Source organism: Sinohyriopsis cumingii, chromosome 5 (assembly GCF_028554795.1).
Source record: "Sinohyriopsis cumingii isolate HCF-2022 chromosome 5, ASM2855479v2, whole genome shotgun sequence".
Lineage (NCBI taxonomy): Eukaryota > Metazoa > Mollusca > Bivalvia > Unionida > Unionidae > Sinohyriopsis > Sinohyriopsis cumingii.
This window is the reverse complement of record NC_142965.1, coordinates 155251547-155276738: the sequence shown is the minus strand read 5'-3', so window position 1 is coordinate 155276738 and position 25192 is coordinate 155251547. Positions and strand designations below refer to the sequence as shown.

General features: G+C 36.2%; 1 protein-coding gene across 2 annotated transcripts in view; it reads left to right on the top strand.

The window, feature by feature from the left end:
• Nucleotides 1–25192, top strand: part of LOC149800507 (kelch-like protein 26) — a 76368-nt gene that overhangs the window by 48378 nt on the left and 2798 nt on the right. The window contains exons 2-3 of one of the 2 annotated variants that reach the window (XM_089960134.1): nucleotides 504–575; nucleotides 5403–5550. In XM_089960134.1, coding sequence (XP_089816260.1) covers nucleotides 504–575; nucleotides 5403–5550 — 220 coding nt within the window. Of the gene's footprint in view, nucleotides 1–503; nucleotides 576–599; nucleotides 649–5402; nucleotides 5551–25192 lie in introns of those variants that run through there. The other variant, XM_089960135.1, reaches the window with a different exon arrangement.

Genomic DNA, 25192 nt, shown 5'->3' with positions numbered 1-25192 from the left:
ATTGCAGACAGGAAAACAAAAAATATCGAGGATGACATAATGGGAAGTTTCAGTTTTATTCGGGCTGCCCTTTTCTCGAGTTTATCAATTCTGGACAGATTATAATTGGATGTGTTTCCACATATGGTACAGCCGTAATTTATCAGTGGTAGTATATATCCCGAAAAACAAAGTTCAAGTGACTGGGGAGAAAGAAATTTCGAGAGCAATTATAACAGAGTTATTCTTACTACCATTGTACATGCTAATTGTTCCCCAAATTGTGAGGGATTTTTCAAAGAGGGAGATTAACACAATTTGAGGGGAAACTCGACGATTATGTGGATTTTCCTCGTATCTGCAACATTTTTTTTAAAGATTTGTTCCTTATATCCGAAAAAATGTTAGTCTTGCATGACTGACAATATTAATCAGCACTAGTATTGAAAATATTAAACATAGTTAATTTTATTTATTTATTTTTCGTATTGATTGATGTTTTAACTGCTTTTTTTTTTCTACAGTGATTCCGCGTCCTCAAGTAGATCTTCAGCAGGGATGAGTAGTGGATCAGAGGAGCTCTTTACTGCAGTAAGGTAAGAAAAGTATATAGTCTATATTTCGGAGCATGACCGTCTCAAACAAATCAGGCTGTATGTAATTTATAAGGTAAGAGCTAAAAAAAATGCAGAAAGAGTTCAGCTTCATGACTTTGTTTTTAAGTCATGTGCATTCACTATGTTTATACTCAGAAAATGCTACACGGTTTAGAATATACGCTCGGACAGACTTAATAACAGCCTTCTAATGACCTAAAATAGCTTGACCTACATCACGGTTCAGACTGCCAAATCAATGTGCGCAAAGGAAAAATAGGGCAGTAGGGCAGTAGACCGATAATACTACGTATCTATAAAGAATAATAATTTTATATACAGGTTCAATATTGATTTATTTTCATTTATGTCAAATTCGCCTCTTGCACGTCTTGCAACAAGAATGCTTTGTTTTTTGGCTGAACCGTATTTATAAACTGCATGTGTGATTGTCCAACAACACAACCACTTGTTGGAGCTCCCTTTTCGTCATTTGTTTACCACATGATCGAGGGAGGGACTTGCATTGATACCCACATATCTTTAAATCACAATTTGTTTTGTAGACTTCACATTTGAGCTGTGTCCCGGTTTCACTACTTAGTTTGTTTAGCAAACATCATTTTGCTTTTAGCTGCTCAAAACAGTTTATTGTAACGGCACTGATGTGAATGTAAACAGTAATTGTATTGTTAATATTAATTAGACATTTTTTTTATCAAGGTCAGAGATAGATCAGGTTCAGATTTGAGAACAATGAATAATCTCACAAGAACGAGAAGTCTAGACGACTCGATTATAAAAATGAACTTAAACAGCCACATTAATAATATGGAGACAAAGATAAATCATGGGATAAAGATGTGGATGTAATAGTTGAAGTTTTGAATCAGGTTTAGATTTGAGAACAATGAATAATCTCACAATGAAGATAAGTCTACATGACTCGATTATTAAAAAAGACAGTCACATTAATACTATGGAGAAAACAAAGAAGACCCTCATGAAATAAAGATGAGAATATAATAGGTGAATTAGACTAAGTGTTTCTCCCCACTTCATAATTATGTGACATTAGTGGCAGTCGTAGAGCACATTTTATTGTTGGATAATGTTGACATGTGTCAGCAGCTCAAATCAAAGTTCAACAGCTGCTAGGCAAACTGGAGGATTTTTCTTTGAAGGATTTGAGACAATATATAAATAGAAAAGGTATTTGACTTGCAGTCAGTCTGGACACAAAGGTTAGTACAAAATAATTGAAAGTATGTGTTGCAAGCTGCCTAAATTATGCATTGTTTGGAAGTTGGACTATGACTTACAGTTTCAGTGTACACTTCTCTAGCACAGTTACACTCATTAATGTCATTAATCAGCTCCTTAGTCTACCCTTAAAGCAGTTGTTTTTGTTGCTTTTATGCATTCCTTTAAATCAGTCGTTTTTGTTGCCTTTATGCATCCCCTTAAATCAGTCGTTTTTGTTGCCTTTATGCATCCCCTTAAATCAGTCATTTGTGTTGCCTTTATGCATTCCCTTAAATCAGTCGTTTTTGTTGCCTTTATGCATCCCCTTAGGTCAGTCATTTTTGTTGCCTTTATGCATCCCCTTAAGTCAGTCGTTTTTGTTGCCTTTATGCATCCCCTTAAGTCAGTCGTTTTTGTTGCCTTTATGCATCCCCTTAAATCAGTAATTTTTGTTGCCTTTATGCATCCCCTTTAACCAGTCGTTTTTGTTACCTTTATGCATACCCTTTAATCAGTTGTTTTTGTTTGCTTTATGCATAACCTTACACATAGGTCCTTGTATGTGCATTTTTATCACCAAAGCAAAACTAACATTTTCTGCACATGTTCTAGTTTATCCATAACTTTTTGGGTCTTTGGAAACTGCACTTTGCCTTTGGGTTGTTGGTTCCTGCTTTTAACATTTAGAAGGATGTTTGATGATATGCTTGCATACATGGAATATATGTGAATGAAAAAAACTATGACTGGCTTGGAAAACTCATCATACTCCCTAGTTTTACACAATATAATTTTTAGATCACAATTTTCTGTTTACAAATTAACCAAAACTTTCATGTGTACAATTACATATATATTATATATATATATATATATATATATATATATATATATATATATATATATATATATATATATATATAACTCCTAGTACATGATTTTGTCTAAGTTTTGTAAGTTTTTTCATTGCTATAAATTGTAGTGATTATCTATCTTTAGCTGGATTTCATATGTACACAGGGCTCAAAATCATCAATAGTCCACTAGCCTGAGGCTAGCAGATTTCCTGTCGGACTAGTAACTTTCATAATGTTAATAGTCTGATGGGCTAGCAAGTTTCAGTTATCAATAGTCAGTGTTTGTTTACGCAATTCCCTAATAAAGACTTGACTTAGCAGATGTTCTTTAGAATCAAAGCAGTGGCCATTGTAAACACAGTCATAAAATATTACCATGAGAAGATGAAGTCAATTTCTGCCGAGGAAAGGTGCATTTCTATAACAAGAATTCATCCGATTTTGTGCATTTCACTTAACAGTGCAAATTATGGTCCCGTCATTAACAGCGAAAGTTTAGTTTGATCCTAATTAATCTGATAACGAATAAAATGAAAAAATGATGTGGTATCACACTTTATTCACTCAACCACATTAACAAACTACAAAGCGGTATACCACACAAAAGAACACAGCAAAAACTATTCAAAGAAATTAGCTTGCATGTTTTTTTGTTTTGTTTAAGGTTCTTTTTTTTGTAGCTCGCTACCCAAATGCTTACCCATAGCCACTGTAGCTCAGTTGGTGGAGCATGACTCATTCCCTAATCATAGCCACTGTAGCTCAGTTGGTGTAGCATGACTCATTCCCAAATCATAGCCACTGTAGCTCAGTTGGTGCAGCATGACTCATTCCCTAATCAGATCTACTATAGCTCAGTTGGTGGAGCATGATTCATTCCCTAATCATAGCCACTGTAGCTCAGTTGGTGGAGCATGACTCATTCCCTAATCATAACCACCGTAACTCAGTTGGTGGAGTATCTGACTTGCAATTCAGGGTCAATGACTCATAATTAAAGGTCACTGGTTCTGTACCCACCAAGGACAGCTGAGCCACAGTTGGTACCTTGGTGTGTCCTTGGGAATGCTACTTTGCTTTCATTTCCTTGACACATAGCCAATATATGCAGCTAAAATTTAAAAAAATCAAATTTCTTCCCTCGTAGAATTTCCCCCCCCCCATGTAAAGTATTATTTATGAAAGATTATGTATATGTGGAATACTTCAGTGAGTATGAATTTGGCAATACATGTAAACCCTGCTATAACAGATTAGTTGTTAGCTATGGTTTTTTGTCATGTTATGTAATGTATATTATGCAGTTTTAGCAATGTCAAGAGATGTCAGTTGTAGCAATATTGAGACATCTAAATTATATTAATATTGAGACATCCAAATTGTAATAATGTTAAGACATCCAAGTTGTATTATTGTTGAGGCATCCAAGTTGTAGCAATATCAAGACATCCAAATTGTAGCAATATCAAGACATCCAAATTGTAGCAATATCAAGACATCCAAATTGTAGCAATATTGAGATATCCAAGTTGTGGTAATACAGTATTCAGGACATCCAAGTTGTATTATTGTTGAGACATTCAAGTTGTAGCAATATGAAGACATCCAGGTTGTAGCAATATGAAGACATAGAAGTTGTAGCAATATCAAGACATCGAAGTTGTAGCAATATTGAGACATGTCAGTTAACAGAAGAAAATGCTTTATGTGTATTCTTTATGAAATGGAACTCTGGGTGTGCACAAAACTACAGGCTTTAATAATACATTACCAGCTTAAATTAATATATGTTAATTTATGGAAAAAATCTTTAAAATATATAAAGTATGTGTTTAATTTTTATAGAACAAACATTGGCACAGACATATATAGCAAACTTAAAAACTGAAAATGTCATTACCAATTTCAGTTCTTTTATACTCATTAACCAGTCTCATTGCACAACAATGAATCCGTAACAGTGAATCCATAACAATGACACACCAGTGAATCCATAACAGTGAAATAACAATGAATCAATAACAATGACATACCAGTGAATCGATAACAATTAAACCATAACAGTGACATCCAGAGCTTATGGGATGGTCTCTTGCCCTTCATCTCTTGTCCATCCATTCATAAGTACAAGTTTATCTTTACTCTTTCTCAAATACTAGGAGAATGGCTGTGAAACTTACACATTCATTCCATGCTCTTCTTGGTCCTAAATGATATCCAATATCGCTGCCAGATTGGTCATCTTAGAAATCTTGTTTCTGCTAGTCCTTTTGAATGGATGGTCATATCAACATGTGGTTTACTCAGATACTTCTTCTGATGTCTAGTTGGTCCAAAATTAATTGTAGTCAATCTGATATCCATTGAGACTGCCATCTTGTAATTGCTACTCCTCCTGATTGGAATATCATACAAAGGAACATCTTAAATTTCTGGATTTCTTTTCAGCCAGTAGAGCATCAGTCCCTTCATGTGACTCTTGTCTTCACATCACCCATCTTCACCCCAACACCTTATAATTAAGAGTTGGGTATAATGAGGCTTGACAAGTTGTAAAGAGACTTGCTGTTATTAGTGTTGCAATATTCAAACATTGGTAAGTCCTGTTAAATCAGTTTTACATGTGTTTTTGAGAGACAAGGACTCTCTTTTTGGCGTTTAAAAGAAATTGGTCTCTCAGAAGCTCTAGGATTTATAATTTTAGATTCTAAATCTTATTTTGTAGTCCAAGCAACTGCCATGAGACAATGAGTGAAGCTCAGGGAGTGCAGGCTGATGGCTATGGAGATTCCGTCATCAAGAAGCTCAATGCACTCCGTCAGAAGAATGAACTCACTGATTTTAAAGTCTCAGCTGAGGGGAGGGTCTTTGAGGTAAAATTACTGTCATCTAAATGGATAAACAATTTAATTTCTAAATGTACACTGATTCTATGCTTTGATTAACTTTTCTATTATGAAAGTCCTTCATGTCAGTCCTTCAACATTGATGTGAAGCACCAGTTGGATTTGTGTTTACGCAATGTTGTACCAAGGGCATAGAGTTGTATATGTTAACAACCCAAAGGTCTTCAATAAATTTCATTTCACACTGACTATAACAGAATTGAAACCGAGTGGGCTTTGGACTAAATGAATAACACAAACACAATGTGTGTGAATGACGAGACTTGTGTGTTGTATGACAAGATGATGGCACAAAAACAATAAATGAAACAATCTATGCAGTACTCTACTCTCGCACACACCCTACACACACATTCACAATAGAATGAAATATCTATATATATATCTAATGATAATGATGAGGATTGAGATGATGACGACACAGTGCTGAAATTACCAATGATAATGATGACGACGGTTCATATAGCTGATATGCTATATAAAATGAAACAAAACAAAATATCAATAGTTGCGACCCATGCCAGGTGCACTCTGGTTCAACTTCCCACTTTGAATAAGAAAAACACAAAATATCACATTTCCACTTTGGATCAACTTCCCAGATTCATACTGGCTCAACTTCACCCTCCACCAGGTTTGGTCTGGCTCAACTACACCCTCCACCAGTTTCAGTCTGGCTCAACAACACCTAACACCAGTTTCAGTTTGGCGCAACAACACCTACCACCAGTTCCTGTCTGGCGCAACAACACCCCCCACCAGTTTGTTTGGTGCAACAATGCCTCCCACCAGTTCCAGTCTGGCGCAACTCCACCTCCCACCAGTTCCAGTGTGGTTCAACTACAACTCCTCCTCCACCAGTTTCAGTCTGGTTCACCTACACTTCCTCCTCCACCAGTTTCAGCTACAAATAGATGAAACTAATAGCGTAAAATACGAAATATGCTATCACACAAAATACTAAAAATATACTCAAATATATGTATATGAAATGGATACATATACATATCCACTCAACAAATGCCTATAGTCCATTACCTTATATCAATGTCCATAATGGTTTATACAAACAAACAAAAATACATTAAACCCACACTCTACGTGTGACTTTCTACTCCGAGTCCTACACATGAAAAGGAATAAATTCTAACAGTGAATTGTCTGTTAAACTTGGTTGTTTTAGCTATTGAAGCTTTATCAGTATTATGATAATAATAAAATAAGTATGTTACGAACACACTGAAAATCATAAATATACAAGGGAATCAAAATTATTTTAACAGTTGTCAGTTACCCCTATGGCTGTAGTTTTGTGGTTCCAAACCGACACTCATGACAAGATCCAAGCGAAGATGTACCGTTTGTAGTAAAACTGTACTATTTATACTACATTTAAAAAAAAAACAAGACATTCAAGATCCAAGGGTAAAGTACAGTGCAAGTCAAGAAAAACGGGCATCATGCTACGAGCGACCTACAAAGATATGTACTCATTCAGTAACTATATGTCAGGGTAATAAAAACAAGCTACTGTAGTTAACATTGTACACCTCGATAAAGTCAAATATACATTGTCATCATTTAATGCAGAACCGAATTATTTTCTTGCCTTATTCTGTGACACTGACCATTAACATATGTTGCAAGCCAAAACAATGTTTTGCCCTCATGTAGATGAAATACTTGTTGTACATTTCAAGCAAACTAATTTTTGACCAGTGAGAGAAATCGTGTTTGACTTCCTAGGAATTCATTATGACTCCCTCGACTCCAGAGAAATCGTGTTTGACTTCCTAGGAATTCATTATGACTCCCTCGACTCCAGAGAAAATCTTTTGTGTCAGAGATTAAATTATAGAAACTGTGTCATTGTCTACAGAGTTTACATAATGTCTTGATATTCTTACAGTGAGTGATATATATTACATGTCATGACCTGCTTGCAGTGGCTAATATATTACATGCCTGACCTATTTGCAGTGAGTGTTATATTACATGTCATGATCCTGTACTCAAAGAAATTTTTTTTATGCACAGGCCCCAGGCTGGTGATTTAAATAAACTCACGAGGCCTGACTGAAATTCCACAAGCCTGGACAGTTGATATCTGTCAACTCTCAAGATGGGAGAAAAACCTCACGATTTTGGGGGTATTTCCACATCTACCTCCCGATCTCATAATATCTCCCAATTTTTCACAGAGAATGCCTGATTATTACATTATGTCTGTCAATTTCATTTTTCAGAAGGAAAACAACATACATTAGTAGAGGTATCCTATGCAATCCGCAGATGCCATATTCTATTTTATCCCTTGTGAATACTGTTGTGACGAAATAATTAATATCACACTACAAAGTTTATTTTCTTTAGTAAATAGAATATTAAGATTAAACTTTATTCACATAAATTTTAAAAATTGTCACCAGTTAGTTTCAGTCCCATGAATGATCACTTTGAAGGCTGTGTAATCTTCTCTGCAAACAAACTCACAGCTCCATTTCCACCAATCAAACTTGGCCAGTAAACCTAAGGAGATAGGGTGGGATATAAAATGTGGGAAAAACAGTTGCCACATGTATGGTAACTTGTCACCTTTGCATTGTAAGTTACAACAAAATAGGGCATCGTTTATTTGCCAATCAATTGCTGGTGCTTATAAACACACTGTAGAATACAGTTTCTTTAAAGTATGTCCGAAGGGCACTCCTTATCAGAAAATAAATGGAATTATAAGGATTAACTGTTGATTGGTTACACTGCCTTATGCTTGTGTACTTCAATCTAACCTTTAGCTGTTATGCAGTTTAGCCAGAGCTGACCAGAATATGAAGTGGGGTGCTTGTCCTGGGGGAAAATAAAGCATGTCACAGGGAGAAATGGCACATCCCATTGGGGCAAGGGTGGGGGCAATTGTCGCCTCCCCCAATTTCACCTTTAAACATGTTTTGGCCTACATCCATAAAATTTCATTGCTGACCACAACATGTTCCACACACACCCCCAAAATAAGTTTCTGCTGGCACATCCTTTGAGAATTTCACTATTATTGGACCTGGAATATTGGTCAATATTTATTGAAATGGGCACTTAAAAAATGCTGAGTAAAACCTCCCCATTTTAGGTGCAAATTTCACTATTTTATTTGTTATTGTCCTTACTTGGCTTTTAAAAAGTTGACAGGTATGCCTGACTCCAATTTCCACAAGCCGAAAATTTCCCCTCTTTTAATATTGTCACACAATGTTGCAATATCTACAATTCAAATATAAATTTAATAAAAATGAATTACACTTGAACACTATTCCCATAACTGAAATGATCATGCTTTGCTTTCTATATTCTCATTTATATCCGATTTCAAAGAAACTTTGCCGCTGTTCACAAACTTGTGAAAAATATAATACATAGCTGCTTAAACATTCTCATTCAAGGCAATAATATGTAATAACTTTTGTTCTTCTACACACATCTATTATCTCTTTGATTTACATATAATGGGTTGTTCTACTTCCTGATCCTACCTATGCAAATTAGCACAATGGGTTCACCCACTGCAACCTTCAACACAACTCTCTAGCTATTATCAACCAGTTTTTTGTGAAACTTTGATTTTATACCTGACCTCTTTTCCTCTGATTGTCGTTATTTAAACTGCCCAAGGGATATTTTTATATCAGTTCCAGTCATTACAGATTACCGTTTATACATACTACATGTAACAGGCATAGAAAGTTTTTTTCGTGGTTTTTTAAATTGTTTTTTTGGGGGGGTTTGGGGTTTTTTTTGGGTGATATTACTGAAAATTGTGTTTTCTTGAAACGTGACCATGTCAGGGTGTTTGGGTGTACAAATTCACATTTTAGCAAAGCTTGCATTTGATTTAAATCCAATCTCAATTTCATGTAGGACAGTGGTATTCTGATTTGGATTGTGCTGTGTTATGGCATGAATGGCAGCATCAAAAGTACATTTACTCATTCCATAGCGCGATCAAACTATTTTTTTTCAACAAGCCTGCTGGGCACCTCGCTTTGAATACAGGAAGGATCCGAACTTGAATTAGATGGGCCACATCGGGCTGTCTGATTTTGTGAGCACCCTGATCTGCTTGCATTGACTGATACAGTCATGATCTGCTTGCTGTGAGTGATATATTACATGTTATGACCTACTTAAATTGACTGATACATTCCAGTCATGATCTGCTTGCTGTGAGTGATGTATTACATGTCATGACCTACTTACATTGACTGATACATTATAGTCATGACCTACTTGCTGTGAGTGATGTATTACATGTTATGACCTACTTAAATTGACTGATACATTCCAGTCATGATCTGCTTGCTGTGAGTGATGTATTACATGTCATGACCTACTTACATTGACTGATACATTCCAGTCATGATCTGCTTGCTGTGAGTGATGTATTACATGTCATGATCTGCTTGCTGTGAGTGATGTATTACATGTTATGACCTACTTAAATTGACTGATACATTCCAGTCATGATCTGCTTGCTGTGAGTGATGTATTACATGTCATGACCTACTTAAATTGACTGATACATTCCAGTTATGATCTGCTTGCTGTGAGTGATGTATTACATGTCATGACCTACTTGCATTGACTGATACAGTCATGATCTGCTTGCTGTGAGTGATGTATTACATGTTATGACCTACTTAAATTGACTGATACATTACAGTCATGACCTACTTGCTGTGAGTGATGTATTACATGTCATGACCTACTTACATTGACTGATACATTACAGTTATGATCTGCTTGCTGTGAGTGATATATTACATGTCATGACCTACTTGCATTGACTGATACATTCCAGTCATGATCTGCTTGCTGTGAGTGATGTATTACATGTCATGACCTACTTACATTGACTGATACATTACAGTCATGATCTGCTTGCTGTGAGTGATGTATTACATGTTATGACCTACTTGCATTGACTGATACAGTCATGATCTACTTGCTGTGAGTGATGTATTACAGTCATGACCTACTTGCATTGACTGATACAGTCATGATCTGCTTGCTGTGAGTGATGTATTACATGTTATGGCCTACTTAAATTGACTGATACATTACAGTCATGACCTACTTGCTGTGAGTGATGTATTACATGTCATGACCTACTTACATTGACTGATACATTACAGTCATGATCTGCTTGCTGTGAGTGATATAGTACATGTCATGACCTACTTGCATTGACTGATAATTCCAGTCATGATCTGCTTGCTGTGAGTGATGTATTACATGTCATGACCTACTTACATTGACTGATACATTACAGTCATGATCTGCTTGCTGTGAGTGATGTATTACATGTTATGACCTACTTGCATTGACTGATACAGTCATGACCTGCTTGCTGTGAGTGATGTATTACAGTCATGATCTGCTTGCTGTGAGTGATATACTACATGTCATGACTTACTTGCATTGACTGATACATTACAGTCATGATCTGCATGCTGTGAGTGATATATTACATGTCATGACCTACTTGCATTGACTGATACATTCCAGTTATGATCTGCTTGCTGTGAGTGATGTATTACATGTCATGACCTACTTGCATTGACTGATACAGTCATGATCTGCTTGCTGTGAGTGATGTATTACATGTTATGACCTACTTAAATTGACTGATACATTACAGTCATGACCTACTTGCTGTGAGTGATGTATTACATGTCATGACCTACTTACATTGACTGATACAGTCATGATCTGCTTGCTGTGAGTGATGTATTACATGTCATGACCTACTTGCATTGACTGATACAGTCATGATCTGCTTGCTGTGAGTGATGTATTACATGTTATGACCTACTTAAATTGACTGATACATTACAGTCATGACCTACTTGCTGTGAGTGATGTATTACATGTCATGACCTACTTACATTGACTGATACATTACAGTTATGATCTGCTTGCTGTGAGTGATATATTACATGTCATGACCTACTTGCATTGACTGATACATTCCAGTCATGATCTGCTTGCTGTGAGTGATGTATTACATGTCATGACCTACTTACATTGACTGATACATTACAGTCATGATCTGCTTGCTGTGAGTGATGTATTACATGTTATGACCTACTTGCATTGACTGATACAGTCATGATCTACTTGCTGTGAGTGATGTATTACAGTCATGACCTACTTGCATTGACTGATACAGTCATGATCTGTTTGCTGTGAGTGATGTATTACATGTTATGGCCTACTTAAATTGACTGATACATTACAGTCATGACCTACTTGCTGTGAGTGATGTATTACATGTCATGACCTACTTAAATTGACTGATACATTCCAGTCATGATCTGCTTGCTGTGAGTGATGTATTACATGTCATGACCTACTTACATTGACTGATACATTCCAGTCATGATCTGCTTGCTGTGAGTGATGTATTACATGTCATGATCTGCTTGCTGTGATGATGTATTACATGTTATGACCTACTTAAATTGACTGATACATTCCAGTCATGATCTGCTTGCTGTGAGTGATGTATTACATGTCATGACCTACTTAAATTGACTGATACATTCCAGTTATGATCTGCTTGCTGTGAGTGATGTATTACATGTCATGACCTACTTGCATTGACTGATACAGTCATGATCTGCTTGCTGTGAGTGATGTATTACATGTTATGACCTACTTAAATTGACTGATACATTACAGTCATGACCTACTTGCTGTGAGTGATGTATTACATGTCATGACCTACTTACATTGACTGATACATTACAGTTATGATCTGCTTGCTGTGAGTGATATATTACATGTCATGACCTACTTGCATTGACTGATACATTCCAGTCATTATCTGCTTGCTGTGAGTGATGTATTACATGTCATGACCTACTTACATTGACTGATACATTACAGTCATGATCTGCTTGCTGTGAGTGATGTATTACATGTTATGACCTACTTGCATTGACTGATACAGTCATGATCTACTTGCTGTGAGTGATGTATTACAGTCATGACCTACTTGCATTGACTGATACAGTCATGATCTGCTTGCTGTGAGTGATGTATTACATGTTATGGCCTACTTAAATTGACTGATACATTACAGTCATGACCTACTTGCTGTGAGTGATGTATTACATGTCATGACCTACTTACATTGACTGATACATTACAGTCATGATCTGCTTGCTGTGAGTGATATAGTACATGTCATGACCTACTTGCATTGACTGATAATTCCAGTCATGATCTGCTTGCTGTGAGTGATGTATTACATGTCATGACCTACTTACATTGACTGATACATTACAGTCATGATCTGCTTGCTGTGAGTGATGTATTACATGTTATGACCTACTTGCATTGACTGATACAGTCATGACCTGCTTGCTGTGAGTGATGTATTACAGTCATGATCTGCTTGCTGTGAGTGATATACTACATGTCATGACTTACTTGCATTGACTGATACATTACAGTCATGATCTGCATGCTGTGAGTGATATATTACATGTCATGACCTACTTGCATTGACTGATACATTCCAGTTATGATCTGCTTGCTGTGAGTGATGTATTACATGTCATGACCTACTTGCATTGACTGATACAGTCATGATCTGCTTGCTGTGAGTGATGTATTACATGTTATGACCTACTTAAATTGACTGATACATTACAGTCATGACCTACTTGCTGTGAGTGATGTATTACATGTCATGACCTACTTACATTGACTGATACAGTCATGATCTGCTTGCTGTGAGTGATGTATTACATGTCATGACCTACTTGCATTGACTGATACAGTCATGATCTGCTTGCTGTGAGTGATGTATTACATGTTATGACCTACTTAAATTGACTGATACATTACAGTCATGACCTACTTGCTGTGAGTGATGTATTACATGTCATGACCTACTTACATTGACTGATACATTACAGTTATGATCTGCTTGCTGTGAGTGATATATTACATGTCATGACCTACTTGCATTGACTGATACATTCCAGTCATGATCTGCTTGCTGTGAGTGATGTATTACATGTCATGACCTACTTACATTGACTGATACATTACAGTCATGATCTGCTTGCTGTGAGTGATGTATTACATGTTATGACCTACTTGCATTGACTGATACAGTCATGATCTACTTGCTGTGAGTGATGTATTACAGTCATGACCTACTTGCATTGACTGATACAGTCATGATCTGTTTGCTGTGAGTGATGTATTACATGTTATGGCCTACTTAAATTGACTGATACATTACAGTCATGACCTACTTGCTGTGAGTGATGTATTACATGTCATGACCTACTTACATTGACTGATACATTACAGTCATGATCTGCTTGCTGTGAGTGATATAGTACATGTCATGACCTACTTGCATTGACTGATAATTCCAGTCATGATCTGCTTGCTGTGAGTGATGTATTACATGTCATGACCTACTTACATTGACTGATACATTACAGTCATGATCTGCTTGCTGTGAGTGATGTATTACATGTTATGACCTACTTGCATTGACTGATACAGTCATGACCTGCTTGCTGTGAGTGATGTATTACAGTCATGATCTGCTTGCTGTGAGTGATATACTACATGTCATGACCTACTTGCATTGACTGATACATTACAGTCATGATCTGCATGCTGTGAGTGATATATTACATGTCATGACCTACTTGCATTGACTGATACATTCCAGTCATGATCTGCTTGCTGTGAGTGATGTATTACATGTTATGACCTGCTTGCATTGACTGATACAGTCATGATCTGCTTGCTGTGAGTGATGTATTACAGTCATGATCTGCTTGCTGTGAGTGATATACTACATGTCATGACCTACTTGCATTGACTGATACATTACAGTCATGATCTGCTTGCTGTGAGTGATGTATTACATGTCATGACCTACTTGCATTGACTGATACAGTCATGATCTGCTTGCTGTGAGTGATGTATTCCATGTTATGACCTACTTAAATTGACTGATACATTACAGTCATGACCTACTTGCTGTGAGTGATGTATTACATGTCATGACCTACTTACATTGACTGATACATTACAGTTATGATCTGCTTGCTGTGAGTGATATATTACATGTCATGACCTACTTGCATTGACTGATACATTACAGTTATGATCTGCTTGCTGTGAGTGATGTATTACATGTTATGACCTACTTGCATTGACTGATACATTACAGTCATGATCTGCTTGCTGTGAGTGATGTATTACATGTTATGACCTACTTGCATTGACTGATACATTCCAGTCATGATCTGCTTGCTGTGAGTGATGTATTACATGTCATGACCTACTTGCATTGACTGATACATTAGTCATGGTCTGCTTGCTGTGAGTGATGTATTACATGTCATGACCTACTTGCATTGACTGATACATTAGACATGATCTGCTTGCTGTGAGTTATGTATTACATGTCATGATATGCTTGCTGTGAGTGATGTATTACATGTTATGACCTACTTGCATTGACTGATACATTCCAGTCATGATCTGCTTGCTGTGAGTGATGTATTACATGTCATGACCTACTTGCATTGACTGATACATTCCAGTCATGATCTGCTTGCTGTGAGTGATGTATTACATGTCATGACCTACTTGCTGTGAGTGATATACTACATGTCATGACCTACTTGCATTGACTGATACATTACAGTCATGATCTGCTTGCTGTGAGTTATGTATTACATGTCATGATATGCTTGCTGTGAGTGATGTATTACATGTTATGACCTACTTGCATTGACTGATACATTCCAGTCATGATCTGCTTGCTGTGAGTGATGTATTACATGTCATGACCTACTTGCATTGACTGATACATTCCAGTCATGATCTGCTTGCTGTGAGTGATGTATTACATGTCATGACCTACTTGCTGTGAGTGATATACTACATGTCATGACCTACTTGCATTGACTGATACATTACAGTCATGATCTACTTGCTGTGAGTGATGTATTACATGTGATGACCTACTTGCTGTGAGTGATATACTACATATCATTTCCTAGTTGCATTGACTGATACATTCCAGTCATGATCTGCTTGCTGTGAGTGATGTATTACATGTCATGACCTACTTACATTGACTGATACATTACAGTCATGATCTGCTTGCTGTGAGTGATGTATTACATGTCATGACCTACTTGCTGTGAGTGATATACTACATGTCATGACCTACTTGCATTGACTGATACATTACAGTCATGATCTGCTTGCTGTGAGTGATGTATTACATGTCATGACCTACTTGCTGTGAGTGATATACTACATGTCATGACCTACTTGCATTGACTGATACATTACAGTCATGATCTGCTTGCTGTGAGTGATGTATTACATGTCATGACCTACTTGCTGTGAGTGATATACTACATGTCATGACCTACTTGCATTGACTGATACATTACAGTCATGATCTGCTTGCTGTGAGTTATGTATTACATGTCATGACCTACTTGCTGTGAGTGATATACTACATGTCATGACCTACTTGCATTGACTGATACATTACAGTCATGATCTGCTTGCTGTGAGTGATACATTACATGTCATGACCTACTTGCATTGACTGATACATTACAGCCATGACCTACTTGCTGTGAGTGATACATTACATGTCATGACCTACTTGCATTGACTGATACATTACAGTCATGACCTACTTGGTGTGAGTGATACATTACAGTCATGACCTACTTGCTGTGAGTGATACATTACATGTCATGACCTACTTAAAGTGAGTGATATTTTACATGTCATGGTCTACTTGCTGTGAGTGATAAGCATTTATATTCAAATTCCTCTTTACTTATCATAGATACATACAATGCATAATACAATTCCAATATTCCAGACACTATTAAATGTATCTTCTTCAAAGTTTGTGATTTATAAGTACTATAATTTGTAGCTTTGTAACATCAATGAACAGATTTTGACCAAATTTTGCAAAGCATTCTGAAATAGTAGATGTACAGTTTTGTACGATGGATGTCGAGCTACAATCAGTGGCCTATATAACACTGTTGCGTCAAAACTTCCAATTGTATACACCTCGATAAGGCTGAATTTATTATGTTATAATTTCTGTCCATCAATTAGCAAGTTTCATAACTTGAGCTGTCTTCCACCTACAACTTCTAAATTCTCTAGATGGCTTTTACTTGGGTTTAAGAATAATCCTTTTAATCGGGGCTTACAAAGGTCACTGACTGAAGACAGATATGCTTTCTACATAATAACTCATGTTGTACACCACCTTCAGATAACAAACTTTGTGGAAAGCTTGCACATGAGTTAAGAAAGAATCCTATCAATTCTGGGGTCAAATGTCAAGGCCACTGTGGCCAAAAGACCAAAAATAGCTTACATAATAACTAAAATTCTCTGGTATGTACAGTTATCAAACCTTTTGGATAGTTTCACTTTGGATAATAAAGAACCCTTTCAGTTTCATGGTCCAGCATCAAGATCACTGTGACTGACAAAAGAAAAATGTTGTTGTTGTTGTAGGGTTTAACACCATTTTTCAGCACACGATAGGCTATGCATGGCGGCCAGTATTAACGGTGGAGGAAGAACCCGGGAAGAACCACTGACTCACAAGAAGCTACTGGCCAAAAGAAAAATGCTTAATAACATTAGTTCCACATCACATACCTGGATCCCAGTAGTTTCACATGGGTTGTTGGTTCTTTCCAGGGTTTCCAGGGGTTCTTCCTACACCATTTCTACTGGCTGTCGTATATAGCCTATCACATGCTGAAAAATGTTGTTAAACTCTGTAACAATAACAACAACATACCTGGATCAAACACTTTGGATGGCTTGCACATGGAGTAAAGAAGGTGCCTGTCCACTTGGAGTGAAAAGGTCAAAGATCAAGGTCACTTTGTGATTGAAAGAAGAAAGTGGTTTCTCTTGAAAAACTCTATTCGAGTTCTTGGCCACAGACCTTGATGACAGTTTGTGGTATCTTGTACTTAAGAAATGGATGAGGCATATTGATTTTAGGAGCAAATGTCAATGTCATTATGGCTATATATAAAAAATCATTAGATTTTGCAGGATAACTTAGGGTATGGAAGAGGCCCACTGATTTAGGGTCAAAGGTCAATGTCGTTGTGGCAAAAATACTCAAATGATTTTGCAGGATGACTTGTTAACACACAGGCACACACATACACATATTCATTTAATTTTCATTCTCACTACACCTTGGTTGGTACATAATGCAGTCAACAGTTATGGACCCCAACTTTAACATTATAGTGGAATTCCTTGGTATTTGATTGAAAATGGTCATATCACTGAAGTAACATGATTGAAAATTATGTAAATAAAATAGGCATTGGGAATGTGAGCCCATACATATACACATTAAAAGGTTAATCATGATGATTTACATAATAGGGGTAACATGAACAGCCTTTTGTCAGGTTCGATTTCTGTTTGGAAAAAGGTTTAACATTAACAGCATTTTGTCAGGTTAGTTTTCTGGTTGGAAAAAGGATAAAAATATTAACAGTGTTTTGTCAGGATAGATTACTCTTTGCAGTTTTTGTCTTATGTGTGAAGAAGAGGCAGATGCGTACATATTTTTTCAACAGCGTTGTTTTTTTAAGCTCAGTTTATCTGATACTTTTGTATGCACAATGAAGAAACCTGATGGATACTGTCACCATGAGCAAAAAGAGGTCACAGCGACATACCTTATGCTTTGTTTATTATGTCATGGCAGAGCAGGGAAGACAATTCTTGTGATATCTATAGTCATGCAGAGGAAGAAAATATTACATGCCACCATAATACATGGATCTACCAAGCCATCTTTATTTGCATCATAGTGCTGAAAATATTACATACCACCATATTACATGGATCTACCAAGCCGTCTTTTTTGCATCATAGTACTGAAAATATTGTGTTGTATTAATTACACAGTCAATAAAGAGGTTTGTCTCTGTTAACTTTGAATTGTCAAAATTGTGCAGTATTTTATGATACTGAACACCTTCATATTGCACGACTGTGTGCATAAAGATAATATAGTGTATTATGAACTACTTTGTAAACAAACCATGTACACTCATGTAGTAGACTCTTGAGGTTTTGGTTGATTACATTTTTAAATGAACTAAAACAGCTGATTTCTCCATTTGAAAGTGGAGATGATAAACTATACAATGTGGACGAACTTTCAAACAAGCAAATGAATGAATGTGATATTCGCAATGTCAGCAAGAAAAATGAGAGACGCAGTAATTGAAAGTATTGTTCAGATCATTGAACAGTTATTTAGGAGAATATTCATATCTTGGTTTTGCAAGTCTGTCAAAGTACTAGATTCGAGAAAAAAATGCAACTGAAGGCTTTGGTAAGAAACTAACAGCTTCGGAACCTCCAAGATGACGAAAAAGTATTATCAGCTGGGTAAATGGAGTGTCACACAATAACTGCTTTTCAGTTTTCCTCTGGTAACTATTTTGATACAGTGTTAGGCTCATGATAGAGGACATACTGTATAACAAAAGTCGAAACTGGAGGCCCTCCAAACAGCGAAATGCAAGTGACAGGCAATAAACATAAGTCTTCTTTAGCTGGTAATAAGATTTGTAATACATATACTTAGATTTATGCATCCTGAATTTTCTCACAATGTACTTGCTTAGTTCTTCAGATCCAACTGACATGTCCAGCAAAACCTGATACTCACCGAAATTGTACTGGAATTTCAAGTATCCTTCATTTTCAGCTGAAATTCGTTCTCTTTTCTGCCCTGAATTGACCCATTAATCCAGTCCTTCATAATCAGAAAAGCAAAAATGAGTTGGATCAACATAGAACCAAACTCCATGCACATTCATTCACAATATGACTCTAAATTTCAATCTGAAGTAGACTTAAAATTACAATTCTTTTTTAAAGATTGCTGTTGCTGTGTTCAAAGATTGCCATTGCTGTGCTATGTATGCATTAATGTTGTTTTTGTGTATTGACGAACCTACAGTTGTGTTTTTATGTTGGAATACAGCATAAAATTCGGTTACTTTGTTTCGTGTAGTGCAACTTTTTGTAATTACCGGTAAGTCTTAGGTAGAATAAGAAAATGAGTATATAATAGAAAGGTTACTGCGTTTGTATGAGAAAATTTGAACTCATTTTCTCAGATGGATACTGCACTACCACAGGTCATGCAGTAACCTATAAGTACAGCTATAAAATCCAGGATATTTTGCTGAATATATTGACATCCTTGTGATGTCATGACTCCCGTAGATGTAGTGCCACTTGGCTTTAGGTTGTTTTTGTGGGTTTAATGCCATTTTTCAGCACATGTTAGGCTACATATGGTGGTCAGTATATTTGGTGGAGGAAGCACCCAGGAAAATTCCTGGAAAAACCACTCATCCATGGGAAGCTACATGTACTAGCAAGCTTTCTCATGTACCCATGTTGGCTAAGCAGCAGAGACCCAAACCCATGCTGACGTGTGAAATGGGAATGATCTTTACGAGTATGCACCTTATCAGGGTTCGTACGGTCTTTGAAGGTTTTTGAGAGCTTAGGAAAAATGAGGTAGCATTTTCAAAGCCTTGAAAGTTTGGGAAAATCGAGCAGAATACCCTGAGGTTTTTAAATGTCTTTGAAAATTGAAATAAACTCAATTTTTTTAATTTCTTTCCAAAATCACAAATAAAATTGACCAAGGTTGTTAGATTCGGATGTAAAGTCTGACTATACCAACCTGTTTGTTTGTACCCCCCTAACAATTTCAATAATGGAAACCTTTAATGTGATAAAAAGTGCAAGGAACTTAGTCAATTCATTCATTGATTTATAACTTCTAACTTGACTCTGAGTAGAGTGGCCCTAACACCGTCATCATCTGTGCCACTTCATGTTTAACGGAAGTTTTCAGTATAATAGATGGACATGCTCAAGATCTATTTTCAGTTCTTGGTCCATTTTCAGCAAAGGGGTGTGTGCACGACTAAAGATGTACATACATATGTTGTCTGCTTTTGATATTTACAATGTCGGATCAAGCAAAGGAAAAGAATGACAACAACAACTTTGCCTTTCACTTGGATTTAACAAGCGGTTTAATTTCTATGTTCATGTGTGCAAATGGATATAATTCCAAACTCTCAACATTATGGTAATTTACGGAATAATCCAGCAGTTACCGAATAGGATGAATTACATCATTATGTTGTCTGATGGAAATAAAGTAGTCCATAGTGTACGCAATATGGCGCCATGTTGGTATGGAAAGTCCATTAAGCATGAAATGTGCAGGGGATGCCAGTATTAGTGCCATTCTGGTCACAGTCAGATATAAATTATAAATCAATGATAAATTGACTTAGTTCTTTGCCTTTTTTATCACATTAAACGTCTTCGTTATTGAAATTGGTGCAGGGTACAAACAAACAGGGATGTATAGTCAAGTTTTCCTGGTTTCTTTTTTGTGATGACCTGTTCAGTTTCATTGCCACCGCAATAACAAACGAGCATTTGCTTTGCCATCCGAAGTTGGCGACTTAAAGAACACATGCACTCTTCATCAAAAGGAAGTCAGCACCATAACTATTTTTAGCAGGTTTTTGTTTTCTAATTTCACGGTGTTTGTTTTTTTGTAATCATATCATTATATGTGTTTTTAGTTGTTATCTAATGTTGTAAAGCACTTAGAGCTTCTAAAGAATAGGCACTATACAAAGTCCTCATTATTATTATTATTATTGTTATTGTTATTATTATTATAATCACAAATAAAATTGCCTAAGATCGTTAGATTTGGATGTAGTCGGTTTTCCTGGCTTCTTTCTTTTGATGAATCATTCATTTTGATTGGACGAGTCCATCAGCTTTATCCTATCAAAATGTTCATTACACTAATTCACAATTTTTTTTAACAAGCCTGTTCAACCAGTTGAATTTTGGTTACATTGAACAAGCGCTCACTCTATGTAGAAAGTGCGTGAAGGTAACACATGCTTGAGGATTCAAATTTTTCAGTTGATATACGTCTTCAGTTTTGTTTCACCTCGTGTTTAAAAATGCCAGGTCTTTGCTCTTTCACCGATAGCTGGCTTGAACAAGAGATATACAAGGAATTGCTAAAAATGGACAAAACATGTAAATGAACGATGTTTTGTACATTGTCAAATAAGGAAAAGGGAGAAGTAAAACTCTGTAGGGTCCTTAGAATTATGTGTGATACAGGAAGAGAAATAGTGTTCCGATTGATTTAATATTGACTCAGTATGGAAAATTAGTGGATGAAGTTATTCAGTTGGACAATCATCCCTTGAAATGCTTCAATAGAACAGATGACAGCCTTGATGAAGTGTTTTATTCTGTCCTTTCCAAAAGAAAGGAATAAGTTGAACTTTGGAATGTTCTACAGAAAATGTTGTTGCTGTCACATGGGCAGGGAACAGTATAGAGGGGATTTTCTGTCAAGAAACAGGTATCTTTTGAGAACCTCAGCAGAGGAAACCTCAGAGCTCAAAGGCTGATCATTGACAAATGAGAAAAGCAGGTGGACCTTTGGAAACCATCATTAGCAATGAAATGATGACATATAACTCCTCTGCAAGACATAAGTACCATGCCTATCTAGGCAAGAGAAAAGCAGAGGAGGAGCATGAGCAGAAAATCAAGAAAGGAAAAAAACGGGAGTTAGCCATGGATGAAGTGGAAGAACTTAAAGCCAAAAAGGCTGTCTTGAAGCTGACATTGCCAGCCTTCTGATGCATAAGTTACATATTTCTGAAATAACAATGAATATTAACCTATCTTCCAGATCATTATAAAGCAATTTTAGGAAATTAATTATAGTTTGAATTTCATCATTAAACAATATTGTAGTATTTTGCATTCGTTGTTTTCTCATATAACATAGCTTGTTAAAATGTTAGCGAAAATAGGTCTTGGAACTCTATGTTTGTGCTCTTTGAAAGTTTGGGAAAAGTTTTTGAATTTATCATTGAGAGTTCAGTATGAACCCTGCTAATACCGCTTGGCCACCTGGTGTCCCAGTGCTACTAAAAAGTTATACGTCATGAATCCCTCTTTGATGTAGTGGCACTGAGAAGTTATGAAGGTGAAAATTGTTATATTTGAGTATGTGGATGCACTGATGCAAAATATCCCTTTTACTCACTGTGCATGAAATTCAGTTAAATCACCATTAACCTTCGCAACTTCTTATACAAGATGGGTTTCATAGAAACTGTAATGATGCAAAAATAAAAAGTAACTAGTCAATCACCATTAGAATAATGTTCATCATGGTCTGAAGTTAACTTCAATTATTGGGAACAAGAGACGTTTAAAAGTTTAAGCAATTTTAGTATCATCAACAAAACTATATAATAAGACTGCAGATTTTTGTATCAAAACAATGTGAGATTTCTGTTGTAAAACCTTTACAGGAGACCAGAAACCAATGGAAATATAGAATAATAATAAAAGTACTATAGCAGAAAACCTTATTCTAAAGTATCATCTGCGACCTTAATGCCAATATTTAAATATTGGCCTATCTTATAGGAGCTGAATTTCTGTGACCTCGTATGCAAAATTTCTGCGCCTATTCGGTTACTTTCAGGATGTGACGTCATAGTAGCGACTCCAGCAGCCCAAGTGGAAGTTGCCAGAGTAAAAGACAATACCGTTTTGCGTTGCTTACGGGTGTAATAGAACATTAAGAAAAGCCTGTAGACATTAAAAAAAACTCTTTTCCGAAAGATAAAGGCATAATGAAAGAATGGGTACATTATTACAAACGAGTCGATTTCAAAGCAACACCATACAGCACTATGTGCTCGTTAAATTTCCCAAAGGAATGTTACGAGAAGGATCATGAAAAAATGGCAGCTCAAAGATACGCAAATGCTAGGCCTAGACTAAAAGCTTGCACTGTTCCAGACATACCTTTGGACATTTTAAATCCTGGGAAAAGTGTTAAACCTGTGAGTTATGAAAATAGGCAGAAGGACGAGTAAGTGACCACAAAATGCAACAATCAATCCACATATCTTTTATCTAAAACAGCAGTGATAAAAACAAATCTGATAGCCCGACACCCTGGGCGGCTTCTGGTTTTAGTTCCGGCCCATCCTGTATTCAAAGTGAGATGCCCGTCAGGCTTGTCGAAACAAAAATTGTTTGCCTGAGGAAACTTTGATCGCGCTGGTGAAATGAGTAAATGTATTTTCAAGATGTTGACATACATGCCTTAACATGGCACAATCTAAATCAAATCACCACTGTCCTAGGTGAAATTTATATTTGATTTTAATCAAATGGAAGCTTTGCTAAAAATAAGATTCTAAACCTGTCGTGTTTCAAGAAAACACAATTTTCAGTAATCTTATAAAAATTAAAAATTAAAAAAAAAATGCATTGTATACATGTAGTATGCATAAACGGTAATCTGTAATAATTGGAACTGATATAAAACTATTCCTTGGGCAGTTTAAAAAACAGCGATTAAAAGAAAAGAGGTCAAAGTTTCACATTAACTGTCTGACAATAGAACTTGGGGGGGGGGACTATTGACCCCCCACCCCTTGTCCCAATGTGCGACCGCCCATTTGACGTGTCTTTTCTCCTTGTGATACGCCTTATTATTCCCCCATGACAAGCCCCTTTTGCATTTTCTGGTCAGTTCTGGCTAAATTGCAAAATAGCTAAAGTTGAGATTTAAGTACGCAAACAATAAAGCCGGTATGACTAATGAACATAATCCTTATCCTTGCATTGATCTTGTGAAAAGGACTGCCCTTCGGACATACTTCAAAGAAACCATGTTCGACAGTGTGTGTATGTGCAAGCACCAGCAATTGATTACCAAATAAACGATGCCTATTTTGTTGTTACTTACGATACCATGGACTTCATTTTAATAGTTCAAATCTGCAGTCACAAGTTACTGTACATGTGGCAACTGTATTTCTCACGTTTTATGCCTCACCTTATTTCCTTAGGTTTAAGTCTTAATGCATGTAACACTGTTTGCTGAATAAAATATTTTTTCAGAATTAGTTCTTTAGGGCCACATATACTGCATGGTATATTTTGTTGTATTCCTTGTAATTTAATCATGGTAATTAAACTTTTCATATACGGTAGAGGAATGTCAGGTGTTAACTGGCCGAGTTTCTTTGGCGGAAATGGAGATGCAATTTTGTTTGCTGAGAAAATTTCAAAGTGATCATTAATTTAAGCTAATTGGTGACAATTTTTTTTTTTTTTTTTTTTTACTATAATACTGTTGTAGTTGTTTAAAAACATCGGAAATTTACTTGAATAATGTTTAATCTTCACGTTCTATTTACTGAAGAAGAAAAAAAGAAGAAAAAAACTGTTGTATGATATTAATTATTTCGTCCAGTGCCGGGTTTAGACGTGTGTGCATGTGATTTGAATTTTTAATGTAGCTTTAACAATTTTTTAGTCGTATCGCTACGATGTCTCCAGTGTGGCAGTTTAGACTATGGAT